Source organism: Ruditapes philippinarum, unplaced genomic scaffold (assembly GCF_026571515.1).
Source record: "Ruditapes philippinarum isolate M1 unplaced genomic scaffold, ASM2657151v2 ctg73_1_1_1_1, whole genome shotgun sequence".
In the NCBI taxonomy this organism is placed as follows: Eukaryota; Metazoa; Mollusca; class Bivalvia; order Venerida; family Veneridae; genus Ruditapes; species Ruditapes philippinarum.
In genome coordinates this window covers 471,850-489,543 of record NW_026857427.1, presented here as the reverse complement: position 1 = coordinate 489,543, position 17,694 = coordinate 471,850, and the positions used below count along the sequence as shown (strand labels likewise).

General features: G+C 30.7%; 1 protein-coding gene across 13 annotated transcripts in view; it reads left to right on the top strand.

Moving 5' to 3' along the window:
- The first annotated feature begins 329 nt into the window (after positions 1-329).
- The window catches only part of LOC132749724 (rootletin-like), a 77,038-nt gene continuing 59,673 nt past the window's right edge, over positions 330-17,694 (top strand). For 8 of the 13 annotated variants that reach the window (XM_060739607.1, XM_060739613.1, XM_060739612.1 and 5 more), the window contains exon 1: positions 10,852-11,019. In XM_060739607.1, coding sequence (XP_060595590.1) covers positions 10,867-11,019 — 153 coding nt within the window. In that variant the 5' untranslated portion in view covers positions 10,852-10,866. Of the gene's footprint in view, positions 429-5,197; positions 5,356-10,851; positions 11,020-12,059; positions 12,178-14,271; positions 14,401-17,694 lie in introns of those variants that run through there. The other 5 variants (XM_060739620.1, XM_060739617.1, XM_060739610.1 and 2 more) reach the window with 5 other exon arrangements.

Below are 17,694 nucleotides of genomic sequence, written 5' to 3'. Positions count from 1 at the left end.
CATCGGCTCCGGACAATAGTGATTGTGTCAATTATAGTTCAGCTTGACCATGATTCCCCGCTCTGTCCAAATAAGTTATTGATAAAAAAACTAGCGTAATTTTGGTAATCACATTAATGTATAATAAATTAAGGTTAGAATATTTTCGGTTGAGGTGTAGGTATCGTTCACTGGCACTGGACAGGTTGTGATGTGTCAATTGTGTTTTAGTTTGACAGTACGAGATAAGCTTGTTTGTGTAGCTAGATTAAAGTTTTATAACGTTCGGAAGACAAGAGGTTTGTTTATCTTTTTTTTCCCTGTTCGATTGCGGGATTGATTATTTCTATTTTTGATACTGCAGATTTACTCATATGCATATCAGCGAAGATTTTGCTGCAGTTTGTATTTTATACTGGGAATGACAATAGATAGGTTTGGGAGAACAGGTAACTTTTTGTCATAGTTTTTATTAAACTATTTTTTTTTTGTATGATTGTTATTTAAATAATAAAGGTCCTGTAAAATCCCGGAGGAGATTTGAAAAAATTCTAGTACTACTTTTGTGTAATTTAGTTGTTACTGGTAAACATTAACTAAGTTATTTTTGTAATCAACTGTCTTATTAAGCTTTGAAGAGTTTTTCCCCTTGTTATGTTTGTTTCTAAATAACAGACTGAACATAATAAAAATTTAAGTTTACATGCATTCACACTTTCTGCATGGGTAAGGAAAGCAATCATTTTAGTAGAACAATATTATTCCCATTTCAGCTAGTATTAATGATATATACATTGTCAGATTTCATGAATCAATCATTTATTTGTGAAAAACATGTTTTATATGAAGTATGAATACATTTACAAGTCAAAGAATTAAAACAAGAGCATTATTTATAAGTATAAAGGTCATCTTATTTGTAAATCACTTGAAAAAGTGCATGGTAGTGTTTAATATTTTCATAGAAAAATAAAGAGAGATCATTTGCAAGTAATTTTTGTGAGTACATAATTTGTTTAAAAGAAAAACAACATTTATTATTTTATTTTATTAAAAAATTGTATGACAAAAGTACATTGGAATAATTATTATTAAAAGAGAAATTTTATCTGACAGTTAACAGAATTTTTACATTGTACTCAATATTTTATATTTGTTTTTGTTCAGAGGAATTTTTTTGGTGATAAGGAAATAGTTTACTACTTTGGCTCAGATTTTTGTACTTTATGAACATGCATATTTTGCAGATTTTTTCCTTCCTGTAGTTTTATTGACTCAGTTCTCAATGACACGATGAACGTATTTAGATAGAGAAAGTTTAAAATCGAGGAGAGGGTACAACACACTTAATAGTTGTCAAGTATTGAAAATGTACAATGTCATAAATCAACATTGATATAAATAAGTATTTATTTGACGTATTTAACGTACAAACCAAGCTTTAATGATTTTGTTAGGGACTAGAAGTTCGCCCAATATTTTTGTGACAAATTCGACTCGTAGACAATCAATTCAGGACGATCAATACAAATTTTAGGCGGGTAATCCGATACAGGTCGGAACTTGTTAAAATAGCACTCTTGTGTTTAAAACGATATACAATAGAAATATGATTGAAAGGTCTTTACGAACTTGATCAAGTTTAATTAATTTGTATTGAAAGATCTTTTTTAATTATGACCCTCTCCATACAATACATGTATAACAATAGAAAAAAATACTTTCAATTAGCTGAAAAGTAAAGATGGTAATTTGAAACATTGTAAAATTTGTATGGTTTTATTATACATTGTTAGTCAGATATTAGCTATAGACTTTCATATTTTAAAGGTTAATTCAGCAATTCCATTCAAAGATATGAATTTGCCTGATGTAATTATGAAATAATTAAATTAGGAAGTTTTCTTATAGTTTCAATAGCAAAAGAAGCAGCAAGCAGTTATTTCATTGTATTCTGGGTAGTTTAAATAATTGTTGAAGGTGTTTTGACCTGGCCATATACCCTAGTTCTATTGGCATAGGGAAAACATGCTTCAAGCATCTAAAGAGCTCGACAGACCCATCCTCAGTATCTTTGAAACAAAAACAAAAAGATGAAAACTTTTTTCTTTTTTTTTTATCAAATTTTAGGAAAGGAACAACTAAAGAACTTGCATTACCAACTGAACAGTTATTATTGAATAGATGTTCCACAAGTATCATATCAGCTGATTATCTTTCTGTTAAGTGCACTGTATATACATGTTCAAATACTTAAAGTACTTGTTTCTAAGGTGACACTCAGGGGCAAGGTTTAATTAATTTAGTGTTTCCATGGATATTTTGGCTTTTTGAGTATATATTATGTACTGTTATATAAGTGTTAAATTAAGTGTCTCTGTTTTAATTATACCCCCACCACAAAATGTGGGGGGGGCCATAATGGATTCGCTTTGTCGCGTCGGTCCGTCCGTCGGTCGGTCGGTCCGTCTCCATTTTCGTGTCCGCTCTATAACTCCTATACCAATTGAAGGATTTTCTTCAAACTTGGCTCAAATGTTCACCTCAACAAGGGGATGTGCAGAACCCATATTGCCCATGTGTCAGTTCAAGGTCAAGGTCACAATTGAAGGTCAAATATCAAATACTATCAAATATTACACAGTATGTCGTGTCCGCTCTGTAAGTCCTACACTACTTGAAAGATTTTCTTCAAACTTGGCTCAAATGTTCACCTCAACCAGGGGATGTGCAGAACCCATGTCGCCCATGTGTCAGCTCAAGGTCAAGGTCACAATTGAAGGTCAAATATCAAACAATTAAATATTACACAGTATGTCGTGTCCGCTCTGTAAGTCCTACACTACTTGAAAGATTTTCTTCAAACTTGGCTCAAATGTTCACCTCAACAAGGGGATGTGCAGAACCCATGTTACCCATGTGCCAGCTCAAGGTCAAGGTCACAATTGAAGGTCAAATGTCAAACAATCAAATATTACACAGTATGTTGTGTCCGCTCTGTAAGTCCTACACTAATTGAAAGATTTTCTTCAAACTTGGCTCAAGTATTCACCTCAACAAGGGGATGTGCAGAATCCATGTTGCCTATGTGTCAGCTCAAGGTCAAGGTCACAATTGAAGGTCAAATATCAAACAATCTAGTATTACACAGTATGTCATGTCCGCTCTGTAAGTCCTACACTAATTGAAAGATTTTCTTTAATCTTGGCTCAAATGTTCATCTCAACCAGGGGATGTGCAGAACTTATGTCACTCTTTTGCTGGCTTAAGGTCAAGGTCACACTTTAAGGTAAAAAATTGACTTAGAAAATATTCTTAAATTTTAACATTTATTTGAATATTTCTAAATCTAGAAAAGGTATTTGCTTGAAACTTAAAATATTTTTGAAGGGTCACAATTCCTATATGCTGTTCGTTCAAGTTTCATAACTCTGTATTGCATTTTACCAAAGTTATGCCCCTTTTTAAGTCTTCAAATTTACATACAATCAAATATTAGACAATATGTTGTGTCCGCTCTATAAATTCTATACTAATGGAAGAATTTTCTTCAACTTTTACTCAAATTTTCACCTCAACAAGGTTATGTGCAGAATCCATGTCACCTTTGTGCCGGCTAAAGGTCAAGGTCACACTTGAAAGTCAAAAATTGACTTAGAAAATGTTCTTAAATTTTAACATGTACTTGAATAATTCTGAAACTAGCGCAGGCATTTGCTTGAAACTTAAAAGATATATGAGGTGTGGCAAATAAGATATGCAGGTCAAGTTTCATTACTCTGTATTGCATTTTGACAAAGTTATGCCCCTTTTTAAGTCTTCAAATTTACATACAACCAATACTAGACAATATATTGTGTCTACTCTATAAATTCTATACTAATGGAAGGATTTTCTTCAAACTTTACTCAAATGTTCAACCAAACTGGGTGATGTGCAAAACCCATCTTACTCTTGTGCCAGATTAAGGTCAAGGCCACACTTAAAGGTAAAAAATTGACTTATAAATAAAATGTTTAATACATTGGGAAAATGAAAGGTTATTTGTACCTGTTTCGAACATGATTTGATAATATATATTTATACTATTACCTGAACAATTAGTCTTTTTTTCACCAGAGATAATTTCTTTTTATGTATTTGTGCCACATAAGTTATTCCCTTAACCACCTTTCCAAGTGGTCTTCTGTCAAGGACATTGGTGGGGGTATGAATCGCATTCAGCGATAGTTCTAGTTATTTTTAGACCTTACCATTTGTAAATTATCAACTTTTTCCCCTTTGAAAGAATATTAGAACAGTAACTGTTAGTAAATACAGAATTTATCTTAATTCCTATTGTGTAGGAAGCTAAAATCTTAGAGACTTACTGTCAAATGAGCAATGAGTGTAAAGTTTCTTTCTCAAGGAAACAAGGGCTTCCCCACGAAACGACTTGCCTTCAATGAGGTATGAACCCACATGGCTTAAGTGATCCTTAGATGATTATTCTGATGAATAAACCACCCGCCCATGCTGCCACTAAATATTATAGAACTGTCAGTTGTTATTGATCAAAATGGTAAAATTTTTATAAGCAACTTACTGCTTATATTAATATAATAATAGAGTTTAGTCAGATGGCACCTGGAAGGCTCTGTGTCAACAATATTAGATGAATCATTGTTTAAACATTGTACGGTCATGTTCTGATATACCCATGTACATGTTAAAACTCCTTAGCCCTTCATGAGAAATTTAGCATTGATGTAAAAGGACCTATTAGTACATTGTAATTATAAAAGGATAAATCATTTATAATATATAATATGTACATTTATTTCTCCTTAAAGTTTGGAATACATTATCTGTTATTATAATGCTATATTGTGTATGATTCAGCAAAAAAAATGAATAAGTTGTCTAAATTGTTCCAACAACATACATACGTATGCTTGGGGTTCTGCCATTAATATTTAATAAAACAGCGACTTGCATGCTTTGAAATAATAGTATAATGCAGTAAATTGTATAGAATGGATTAAATGGACGCAAAAAGTTCTTTTGACAGTCCATTGTTTTCGTGCTACATGCCTCACTGATTATATTTTAAATCTTTCAGTATTTTAAATTATTGGTTCTAATTCTATTGTTCTCAATCAGCAGTGCCTTATTAAATTACTTTATACTTTCCCACTTGACTTTCTGGCACTTCGCTATTTTTCGAGGCGGCGGGCTTGTGCAGGAATTTAGGGATTAACGTTTTTCGAAAATATTTTTTGTTTTTTATGCATGTGTTAAAGTATACCTAATTGGAAATTGTAAAGTTTTCGTAAGATGAGTTACAGACACAGCTTTCAAAGGGCTCGGCCCTTTCAAAGGGTCCCACTGTCAGAGGTATGCGAAACATTTTAATTTAGAAGTGTACAGTTAAAACATTGACTGTTCTCAAAGTTTCAGTAATGCAGAAGTACTGACTGGTCATATTTTTGTTATATCATGAATAATAAGTCTTAGAAGAATGAGTTGACCTGGTAAATTAATTGAAAATGAAAAACTAATTATAAACTAATTGATAAACAGTGACCAATGTGTAAAAAAGAATAGAGACTTAGACTTTTCAGCCTAAAGTTCAAGTTGACCAAACTGCAATGCTGGGCGAGATAGACTGTTACGCGTTAATGACACATTTCGGCTGAAAAGCTTCCAACCTCAGATGCGAAATAAAACTGATAACCTCTATTTTGATTAGAAAATCAAATCCTGTCTGCTTTTAAATTTCGAACTTTGACCTGAATATAATAATTGTATTCATTCATACAACATACAATAGAATGTTTTTATGATAAGACACAACTTTTGGATCAAAAGACTTAGTCTTCCTGATCATGAATTACTTTTAACAGATATTGAATTCTGAATGATATTGTGAATGTTTGGTAACATTATTCTCTCATTTCTTGTTAAGTAAGCAAAAACTCCATTCAGGATATGCTTGATTTATATTCAAAATAATAAAAAAATCTATTATCAATGTTTTCTACTGGATATTTTAATCAAGTAGACCTTGTGAGGTTATTTTCAGAAAAGGAATACTGATAAAAAAACACTTGATGTAAATAAAATTTGGTAAGCCAGAATCAATCCTTATTAAGATTTGAATGATAAAGTAATTTATCTATAATTTGCACATATACATGTTCCTATTGCTTAAACTAGAGAGAGCATTATAATATTTTATTTACACACATGTATTAATTTTTTCGTAGAAGAATTGGTCAGTGTTGTTTTGAAGGTTGCCCACAAAACATATATGAAGTAAAGAAGGACTTACCAAACCACGATTAATGGTTTTTGAATAAAAAAAAATCATGAAACACTGTTTTCTACAGCTTCTTTCAAGGAATAAGACTTTAGTGTATAACGATTGTACTTAAGACATTGTGAATTAAATAAATTTTCTTTTTTTTTATCAGTCCATTGAGTAAAAGCAAATGTAAAGTGACATTAACAAAATGGGGTATGACATGATTAATTTTTCTACAGTCAATACATTACATTGTTATTAACCTATTAAAAGATTATTAGTGGAGAATTAAACTGTCAAAGCTGAAAAAAAACGGAGTCTTATCATAGAAGAATATATTGATTTAACGTTTAAAAAGAATTAGCTTTTCTACAAAGACGTTACCAGAAAGTTTGATAAAAAAAATTGTTTAATGTTCTGCATCCATTTAAAAGAAATACTGGAGTCAGGATCTCCATAAATACATGTTTTTCCCATTTAATTAGGTTTTCACATTTAATCGCAGGGTGCAAACACAGGAAACATGTTGAAATAAGGCACCATGAAGTTATAATGAAAAAAAGTAACACAATTATTTGAAAATGTCTTTTTTTTAACAGTTTGAATGTTATTTTAAAGTCATTAGTTATTTAAGATTGGATCTCTTCTAAGCAAATATTAAAGAAAGGCTGAAAAAGATTTTTTAATTGATTCAATTCTTTTGATATAGTTTAATAATAAAATTTATTGTTTGTGTAATAAACTACAGGACTCTTTTGATTGTTCAGTGTAAAATTTGCCGACACTGAGATGAAAATATAAAATGATTATTATTATTAATATTTGATAACTGTAATTGACCAGAAAATGTTTCCCGTATTAATATTAATGAATTGTTACTTTGTGATGTATTAATTTTCATATATAATGATTATAGTACAGAAGTCACTTGGTGGAAGAATTATTGACTTGATTGCCATTTAATGGTATAATTTAAAGATGGGGCACAATATTAGTTAATTCTAAGGAGAGTTGACAGGTGACACATTGAATAGTAACACCAGGTCAAATGATGTTTCAAATGTTTCCAGTGTTTTACTGCTCAGGTGCTGAGTGACCAATATGGTATATTTAAGTGTTATGGGGCAATGATTTTGAGTTAATAAATGTTTCATAGCGTTTTGTGAAATTGTTAATATTTATATAATTTATCAACATGTTATATGTCTCTGAGAAACAGTATTGTCTGTAACGAACTCTTAGTCCATGGATGTGATTTAATTACCAACAAGGTATTTACTTGCAACATAAATATATAAAACTTTATTTTTAAATTTATATAAATATTTTGTAAAACTTGACCTAATTTTAGGCAATCTTAAGTCAAACTTTGATAAAACTTCAAGTTGTGCATTGTTTAACAATAAAAGATGGCATAAATTCAAATATTAAGCATATTTTTTTCATTCATACTATGCCATATATTCATAGGCACTGAAAAACATTGTAACTGTAGATGAAATATTTTGTAAATTGTTAAAATACATTACTTTATTTTTAAATTGTTTTTAACACCTTTTCAATAGAGATCTTATCTCCCTTTTGTATACTAGCTTTAAATAAAAAATGCTTAAACAGGGTATTTTGGTGAAATACCATAAATTATTATGTTAAAATTATATAGTATTATTTATAAAGAACATTTCTTATGATTTAATGAAAAAAGGCTGGGTGCAATAAAATTATTGTAATGGATAGATGAAGTTTTAATTGTTCCAAGTGCAGAAATTGCATTCTTAATCAGATTACCTCCCTTTAGTAGAATATTTTATTTTAAATTTTCATTACCTCCCTTTGATAAGTACATTACATACATATGTGAAAGAGGTTAAGTTCAAAGGAGGAAAGCATTAGACTTGAAACTAGAAGTCACGAGGGTTCGATCCTCGGTGAGGCGAAAATTCTTTATGACTATTGATTGGTAGTAAATTGGCCAGTTGTCTCAGATCTCATATGGGATAAGTTGTTGGTCACTTGTGGAGAAATTGATAATAAATCGACTTGCATATTACATAATTAATATCATTCAGTGAATTACTGAATTCAAAATATATAGCTCACCTTTTGGTAGATAATAATAACATTTTATGTACATGAATGGTGACATGCTCCCAGTGCCTGAGAGGGCAGATGGACCCTCAATAAGCCTAGAATACATTCATACGAGAATTGATAATTACTAGTTTGTTATTAAGTCAGTTAGGTGGACTGCTGAGATATGACTTAAAATACACTGTATGTTAAAAATTGGCGTAAAATTCAAAGAGACAGTAAAGATAGAAATATAATTTGTCCAGTATGTTATTCAGGTGTCAAACTTCACAGGTAATAATAAGATTATATGGTTTAATGGTTATATAATTATCATGTGTGTAATAGTCATTGTTCTGGATGTTATTTTATTAATTAATCTATGTAATATTCATATAAGTATTGAAAACTGATACGATTTTGTAATATGATGTCAAGTTAATAAATTGCTTTCACAACTTCCCTCATGAGATATAAATTTTTGCTTAGATGTTGTATGGTTGAGAAATTGGTTGAAACTGCCAGGTTTTCTAACGCAGTGTTGTGTGCTTTTATTAGCGGAATAACTAGTTCTGTTTTTCATAGTGTGTCAATTTTTACGAATATATGCAAATTTTACTTGGAATTTTGGGGGTTTTTTTGCATAATTTCTGTTCTGTGTGTAAGATCGTCATCTTGTCTGTTTACTAGTTATGTTAATTTAATTGCATTTAAAGAAGTTTAAAAGCAGGATTACTCCCCCTGCATTGATAGTGATTAACTTTATTCAGTCGTTGAATTTTTTTGGTCATTTTGATGGTATCTGTATTTTTATGACAATTTTAATTCAAAAAATTATGCTGTTTTAAGTGAAGTGACTTACATTATAATACTTATAAGGAAAGGAATTGAGTTACAGATTTCATCTGATGCTGACAGCTGAAATGGATCTTCTTTTAATAAAAGCTGCTGATTTATAATTTAGAAATTATTTCATTTATATATAAATTGATAGTTTGAGTTGATGTTCACTTAACAACCTTTGTAAATCTGTAGTCTGTCGACTAATGTTTGTATTTAAGAGATAAATATTTAAAACTATTATTGATTTAGCCTTAGTATTTACCTATTGAAAATATATTACTGATGTTTGCGGAGGACCCAGTAGCTAAAGTTTTACTCATTTTTCAAGTGTTTACATTGCGGTCCTTATTGTTTGACATTTCGGTGTATATCATTATCGATAATGTTTAAATGTTGGGAGAAGAAGGTTAGGTGTGTGTAAGGCCTCGATATATATGGTTCGATGCGAGTAAGGCCTTGATATATATGGGAAATGTCCCAGTGTACGTACCCCTGACAATAAACCGTTTTGTTATCTTTACTACAACTTTGATGAGTTGACCTATGGTCCATGATTGATTGTATATTTCAGTTTTGCGCTGATAAGAAAGCTAGGATTGTCGTCCCCCTATCTCGAACCGAAACTTAACGCATTACCATCGTAACTGCCAATCTTATACCGGTCCTCTTGAATTGCTTCATAAAACGCTCATTTAGCGCTCCGTTTTACCAAGCTATCAATTGTTTTACGGAAGATAAAATTTTATAGCACAATGTATACGAGTAACAAATATCAAAGACATTTTAAGGCTGGGATATCTTAATATAAGTACTTGCTCTTGTTTTGAATAATTTATGGCCCGTTACGAGCAGGAGAGCCATATCTGGTTATATTGAAGCTTTTATAATAGCACAATCATCTGATGACAGAGGCTCTGAGAATTTATCCAACCAGTCGCTTTATTATAACTGTTTTTTTTCAATATCGTTCCAATGGAATCTTCTGTTTTACTGATTGAGTCCGGTGATTAAGGTGTATTTATTGTATTGAACCGAAGTCGGGGTGTATGGTTGACACAGAGATAGGTTTGCAAGATCGCATTGCAGAAATTTTTATTTTGTAGGTCAGGTCGGGGTATTGGGGGATCAGAAAATTTTAATACAGATTTTTTTTAGTAAATTTCATCTTTAATGTAGTTGTGTAGCGTAAAATTGCAAGTTATTATCTTTTTTCATACTACAATGCTTCTTACCTATCAATAGGATTTTCAGCTTAAAAGATGAAATACGATCGTAATTGAATATGTAGCAAAAATAAGACATTTTTTTCAGTATTTCGAAAAAACTTGTGATTTGGAGCGAAAGAAGATATTAAGTGCATATTTTTCATTGGAACTTAGACATTGGACTTAAGTTGGATAATTCTCAAAGTGTATGAAGTTTTGAGGCATTTAAAATATCGTTCTAGAGTTTGATTATGGTGGAATACATGCACTAGTAACTGATTTTTGTCTTATATTTGTTCCCTCTTTGACACTGTATGAAAGAATATTTCTAAATCAAGTGAAAAAATAAGGAATTGTTCTGAGGAAACAAAGTTATATAGCTTGTGTAACGAAAGGGATGATGTTTTACTGAACTACATAATAGTTATAGATTTTTACTTGTTAAAGCATAGAAGTTAAAATAAGTGAAGCAAATTCTTAGTCATGGACAAGTATCTCTCGGACGGATTGGCAGACTCTGCGATAGAGTTGAAAGAAAGTGATCTTTTGTCACCAAGGTCAGGGGCAAGCATTGACCTTGCTGACCCGGAAGATGACCGACCTCGACCTGGGCTGGTGAGACAAAGAGTTGACAATGTTAGTGTATAACTTTGTTTCTTTTTGTTTCAATTAATGTAACCTTTGTGTTTCTGTTGCATACCATAATGTTGTTGTTTTTTGCCACAATGTTGTTGTCTCTTTTAGTACAATCACAGGTTATCAAGACTTGTTTTGTTATCAGTAGGGAAGCATTCGTTCAGAGTTTTGAAGTTGATATTTGCATACCAGTCAAAGAATGCAGCATTTTAATTGGTTAATTTCAATGTTAATCTGTTTAAAGAGCCAATCAGATCATTTGATTCTAGACTGGTTTTCAAACTCAATAATTTTTATCTCTTTAAGATCTAGAGGCTTTCATTTTTTCATCCTTTAAGAACAGTCTTTGATTATTTTGGGAAATTTAAAGGTATCCTGTCCAGATGTGCCCCCTGCTTTGAAGTGAAGGAGTGGAGTGTAAGTTAAAAAATCGAAGAAATCATTCAGAAAGTTGACATTGGTGACAAGTACTATAAGCCTGTTAAAGATTTTAAGACAGTGTTTTTTCAGGAAGAGTATTATTATGTTTATCATCATTGAAAAGTGCTTAAGAGATGTTAAAGATTTTACGATTTTATGGCAGTTTTTCTTGAGACTGAAGAGTACCAACGTATTGTAGTTTTTCAACATCTTTGTAAAGTGCTTAAGGGATTCAACACTGATACTTTTTTGCGTTCTTGTAAAATGTTAAAGCTTTAACATGACCATTCAACAGCTAAAAAACTGTCAGGAAACAATTTATAAATGCCATATATCAAAATATAAGATTTATACAAGATTTGGATACATTTAAGGTTGCTGTGATGGTAGTAAGAGGGCCCTCGTACGATGAACAGCCCTCTTGTCTGTTGATAGGATTTAAGATACATTAAGTAATTTTAATGCAGTTTTCATTTCGCTATTGTGATTTAAAGATTACTGTATTGATTCAGATTATTGATTTGTACAGTTTGGCATTCTTTTCAAGTTAGTTACGTCAAGTTGGCAATATCTCCATGTTTGTCCAATGTAGATCTCTTTTTAATAGAAATGTAAATTGCATACGCAAGCCTTTTTTTCTGCTTGAGGAAGTTGGGGTCCGGTATTTTTGAAAAGTTCAAAGTTGAACGTAAATTGTTCTTGGTGATTTTCTTGTCACATTAAGAGATCTAATCAAAGGTAAATATAGATTTATAGGATTATACTGTATTGATTTCAGTTTGAGATAATATTGTTTTTTTGTTGTTGTTGGGGTGTGCTTTTTTTTTTTTTTCAAGATTGCATGTTTTAACAGATAATGCCTTGCAGTCCAATTTTGTTACTGAATAAAGAATTTGTTATTTCTGATAAATGTTTAATATGTCAACATTGATTAAAAATTTATGAATTTTTTAGAACATTTTGTCTATTTACAGTAAATTATAAGACTGTAATATTGGTAGTTACTTGTACCCTGACAGTATCACGAAAGAAAACGTGACTTCCTTTTATAAATATAGGCATTATTATCATAGTTGATTAGAGCCTGATTGTTTAACTTAGATTCAATGATTTGAGCCAATTTCTGACATGTTGTCCATTACTGTGGCATTGTTTAGTTTGTATTGTTTGTATAATATTGATTGATTTTTAATTGAACTTCATTTTAACGGAACAACTTTCCCAGGTTAGAGTACTGCTGATTATGAAATTGTTACACAAATGTTTAGATTATTTGTGATAAACTACTGGGCATTACCTAAGTTTGTGTACCTTTGGGTACATTCTGCTTACTTTGGGGTGATTATTCAACAATAAGGGAGGGAAATTGAGTTGTTCAAATATGGAGAGTACAGATTTTGAAACAATTAAGTAAACAATGCAGCCACTTTTTCAGCAGCTTTGTAATTATTGGGAAACCTGACCAGGTGCTTAAATTTACTAAGAACAGTAACTGTTGTTCTGTGATATTATAAATGGCTTGTTATACATTTTATTTGTGTAATTTAAACAAAATATGATGTAAATTAGAAAGACATGGTTAGATCAATTATTTCCCAATGTCTCAGCTATTCCATTGTAAATTGAAGGGATTTTATACATCAAAATTTAATGTCAAAAAGTAAAAGAGCCCAAGACTGGTCAGACAGTATGATTGGTCAGGCTTACCTAATGCTCTATAGTCACTGTTGACTTGGGGTAGTCACTGCTTATGTTTACAGGGCCTTTTCACTAGTTTTGGGGAAGGGGCCCTAGCCCTTTTTGTGGGGAAAAAATGCGTGATTTTCACATTTTTGGGGAAAATATCATATTTCCACACATTTCGGGGGGAAATATCATAATTTATTTGCATATCTTCCTCCAGTCACATTTAAGGTTTACTATTGTACTAAGCCTTCTGTCCAACAGGAGTAAAAAACATTTTTTACAGATCAATTTATTGCCCCTTTATATTAACTCATATTTCCTATTTATAGTATTTTACATTGGTCATGTGAGGGTTCTTGGTTTGATTCAGAGGGTACATTATTATCAGTTTACACTGTATTACTGGCACTGATGTGCTAGGCTCGCTATTTCAGACAGTTGGGCATATTGTGCTACTCGGACACATGGGCTTTCATTAACAAGGTCATCAATTCATCCAATTTTTAATAAACAATTACAAACGTCACTCAATCGTATTTATTTCTTGTTCTGTGACATTGTTTACATTAGTGACATTGTATCGGTCGCCATATTGTCGTAACAAATCACATGTGCACTAAAAAATAAGGCAGCAGGGATGTCCCATGCTGTTTTTAGAAAGTTGCAAACTCAGACTGAGGCTCTGAGTTTACATCAATTGTATTAAATCAAGGTATCCCTCTATTGGGTTTTTGAATTATTAGCTTTCATTGGACAAAACAATTATCTATTTATAAACAAGATAGTTTGTTAACAAGTTTTATTCTTCAGTTAAAGGGGAAATATTTGCCAGAAGGGGAATTTTAGACTGTTTTTTGGGGAAAAAAGGGTGTAATTTGGCTTGGGGAAGTAGCCTGATACAGGCTACAGCAAAGAAGGGTAAAAAGGCCCTGGTTTAGGACTTCTTATCTTAAACTGAAATAATATACTTAATGTGTTATGCTTTTTTTAAAGCACAGTTCAGATTAGGTTGTAAATTTTGATTTCCTGCCAAAGACAAATGGAATGTTTTGTCATAACATGCCCATTATATTTTCTGAAAATTATAGTTATAGCTCCTAGTATAGTTATGATAATATTTGTTATATATTGTTTGTTATTTAATAGTACATGGAGAATCAACTTAATAAGTCTGCCGTTAGTAGAGTATCGAGTTCGTCTCGTACCTATCAGGTTCAGGCGAGATGGTCATATAACAATAACGGAGAAAGGGACGTTAAAAATGAAAGTACCACAGTGAGTTGTCCACACAAGCCGATGCTTAGGAATAAAAATATACATATATATACTTGATATATCAAATAGGCCTTAATAAGAAAGTGTTTGTTTGCTGCGTTAGAAATGTTTAGTACTTTATACTTTACAAATGGATAGGCATATATAAAAGGGAATTTTTTGGGAGGTGTGGGGCTTTTAATTTGAAAGTTTTGAAGTTTTCCTAACACAATTTAAAAGATTTAATATGTATGTATTTTAGTATAAATAAAAAGTATTACATTTGAGATGTGTTTCTTTGAGGTCATAGAGCTGCAAACAACACTTATTATTATAATTATTATTATGCCTTATAGAAGTTTAATGAATTTGTATTATATTTATTTGTTAGTTTCAACAACTAATGAAAATGCATGAACAGTAGATTTAAGTATAAAGTAGCACATTAAATTTTGCATTCAAAAGCTTGCTTTTAACAGTATTGTCCTGTATAAATAATAAGTACATTTGATAAACTTGCACTGCAATGATTTTAAATTTTGTACTTTAATTTTCCAATAGAAATTACATAAATTTTAAGCTGATTTCTTTTGTGTAAAAATTATTGGCATAATTGTGGAATATTTTTACTCTACTCTTTTGATTTAAGTTAAGCAGTGGTTTTAGATTTCTAGCCAATGATGGCAATTGTTTTTGTTTTCACTGTTTATTTAAAACTGCTGAGTTGACACAATTTTCGATACCATCGTCATTCTGCTGTTTACTTCCAGAACTCTAATAATAGGGTGCTAAAATGTTTCCATACATTACACAGGATATCAAATATTGCTAGGACACAATACTTTCTTGAACAAATGTTTGCTTAAACTCATTTTACTGTAGCTGTGTAAAGTTTAGATAAGAACTGGGAAATTTTGCTTTAATATTTTTCTATGCTTTACTCTTGGCATTGCATGAACATTGAATGAATCTGCATTTTTCAAGGTTGGCTTTTTGTAGTTTTTTTAGTGTTATTTAGAGCTTATTACAATTGTTTAGAGTACTGTATTTACTTTGCCTCAGGAATATTAAACAAAGGTAGATAATTCTGTTTCATTTAAAGGGAGGTGATTCTTATATATTTTTAGTAGAGAAAACATTATAAGTGCATTGAATGTTAAAAGAAGATATTTGTGAAATATCATTACCATTACTTGCAACATTTGTTATACAAATGATTATAAAGCTAAACTAAAGGGAAAATGCTACAGTTTCTAAATTTGAAGTTTTAAAGGGAGGTAATAGAGTACCAACTACTTTTATTTCATTTTAAGAGAGAATATAAAAAAACATGCTAAGAACTTAAGCAGTAAGAAAAGAAATAATTAAACAATTAGAAAAAATGAAACTTTAAGTAAAAAGGTTGTTTTTTTTAATACTAAAGGGAGGTAATAATTATGCTGTAATTGGAGATAAAGGGAGGTAATAAAGTAATATTTGCTGAACGAGGTCACGTAAACACTTATTAAATGTTTAATAGTTTTTGTAGAGCACTGTCCATCAGTATTCTGTTGTGCTTATAGGACATAAGGATTGTAAAGATGTCTATATCAGATGGTTTGTTTGTCATTGTATACTATACTAGATAGGCTTTGTTATTGTAAACAATGGCTGATAGATTTTAGATATTTAAGATGGTGAATAAACATATTAAGCTGTAGTTTGACATGTGTTAGCGCTATAAAAGATTTATTTGAGACATGTCGCGTTTAAGTCTTTAGACATATCATGGATGCATTATGGTATTTAATTATATCAGAATTGGCCTGAAGTAAAGAAATGTTACAATTTGTATGAAGTTTGAATTGTAACACACAGTAAAGTATAATATATTGATTGTTTATTTGCAGTTCATTATTTATTTCAAGACAATCTGCCAAAAAAAAATGCTGAACAACCATTTTATAAGTGGTCAATCACAATATAAAACATGACTTTTAAGGCTCTCATTTTTATGAAGAATCAATGTATTTAGAACATTCTCCCGTCAAATGACTTATTAATTCTTAATCTGATAAATTTGTGTAATGGAATTGCCCATCTCTGAATATGGACAAATATATTTTAAAATTATTAGGGATTTCTATAACAAAATGCTACCAACAGTATTTTAGAGCCTGGTCAGACTTACAACATATGTGTTGTATTTGTAAATTATTAATTAATTAATTATTACTTTATTTTGATTAGGGGGTTAGAAAGGGTTTGCAGTAAGGGCACTCAGATAATGGAAAATGTACAAAATGATGTTTACAAACTTAAAGCATAAGAGTCTGAACTAAAAGATTGTTTTCTAACATAAAGCATATGAGTTTGAACTAGAAGATGTTTACAAATTTATAGCATTGGAGTCTTAACTAAAAGATGCTTACAAACTTAAAAGAATTGGAGTCTAAACTAAAAGATGTTTACAAACTTTAAGCATTGGAGTCTGAACTAAAAGATGTTTACAAACTTAAAGCATTGGAGTCTGAACTAAAAGATGTTTACAAACTTAAAGCATTGGAGTCTGAACTAAAAGATGTTTACAAACTTAAAGCATTGGAGTCTGAACTAAAAGATGTTTACAAACTTAAAGCATTGGAGTCTGAACTGAAAGATGCTTACAAACTTAAAGCATTGGAGTCTGAACTGAAAGATGCTTACAAACTTTAATCTTTTGGAGTCTGAACTAAATAATGTTTACAAACTTTAAAAGCATAGGAGTTTAAACTAAAAGATGTTTACAAACTTAAAGCATTGGAGTCTCACATACATAACAAGAATGTCTCGCATTGAGTGGAAATTATCTTCACACTTACTGTAAGCAAAATGAGAAGGAACATTAGAATTAAGTCAGACTAAGTTATTCGGTTTGTTTGCCTTTAATTTAGAATTTTATTACTCAGTAGAGCATTGAACGGTTACATAAATATTAGTCTGTAACGAAACAATTTATAATCATAACAGGTGACTTTATTATTTGAAATTAGAATGAAATTAAAAATATCCTTCTTTACTTAGCATGTCTGAGGGGCTTTGGGAAATTGAAAAGAAATTGTTATTTTGACTTCAAAGCAAGAAGGGTTTTATAATACATAGCATGTTTATGTTAAGATCTTTGATAATATTAGGCAAGAAAAGTTTTAATAAATTTGCCATCCAATTTACAGAAATTATTGAAACTTTTGATAAGAATTTCAATAGCATTACATAACCAGTGAAATAAATAAAATATTTGAAATCAATGGTTAAGTTTTAGGGTGATATTACGAGGGTCATTGCATAGAATTATAG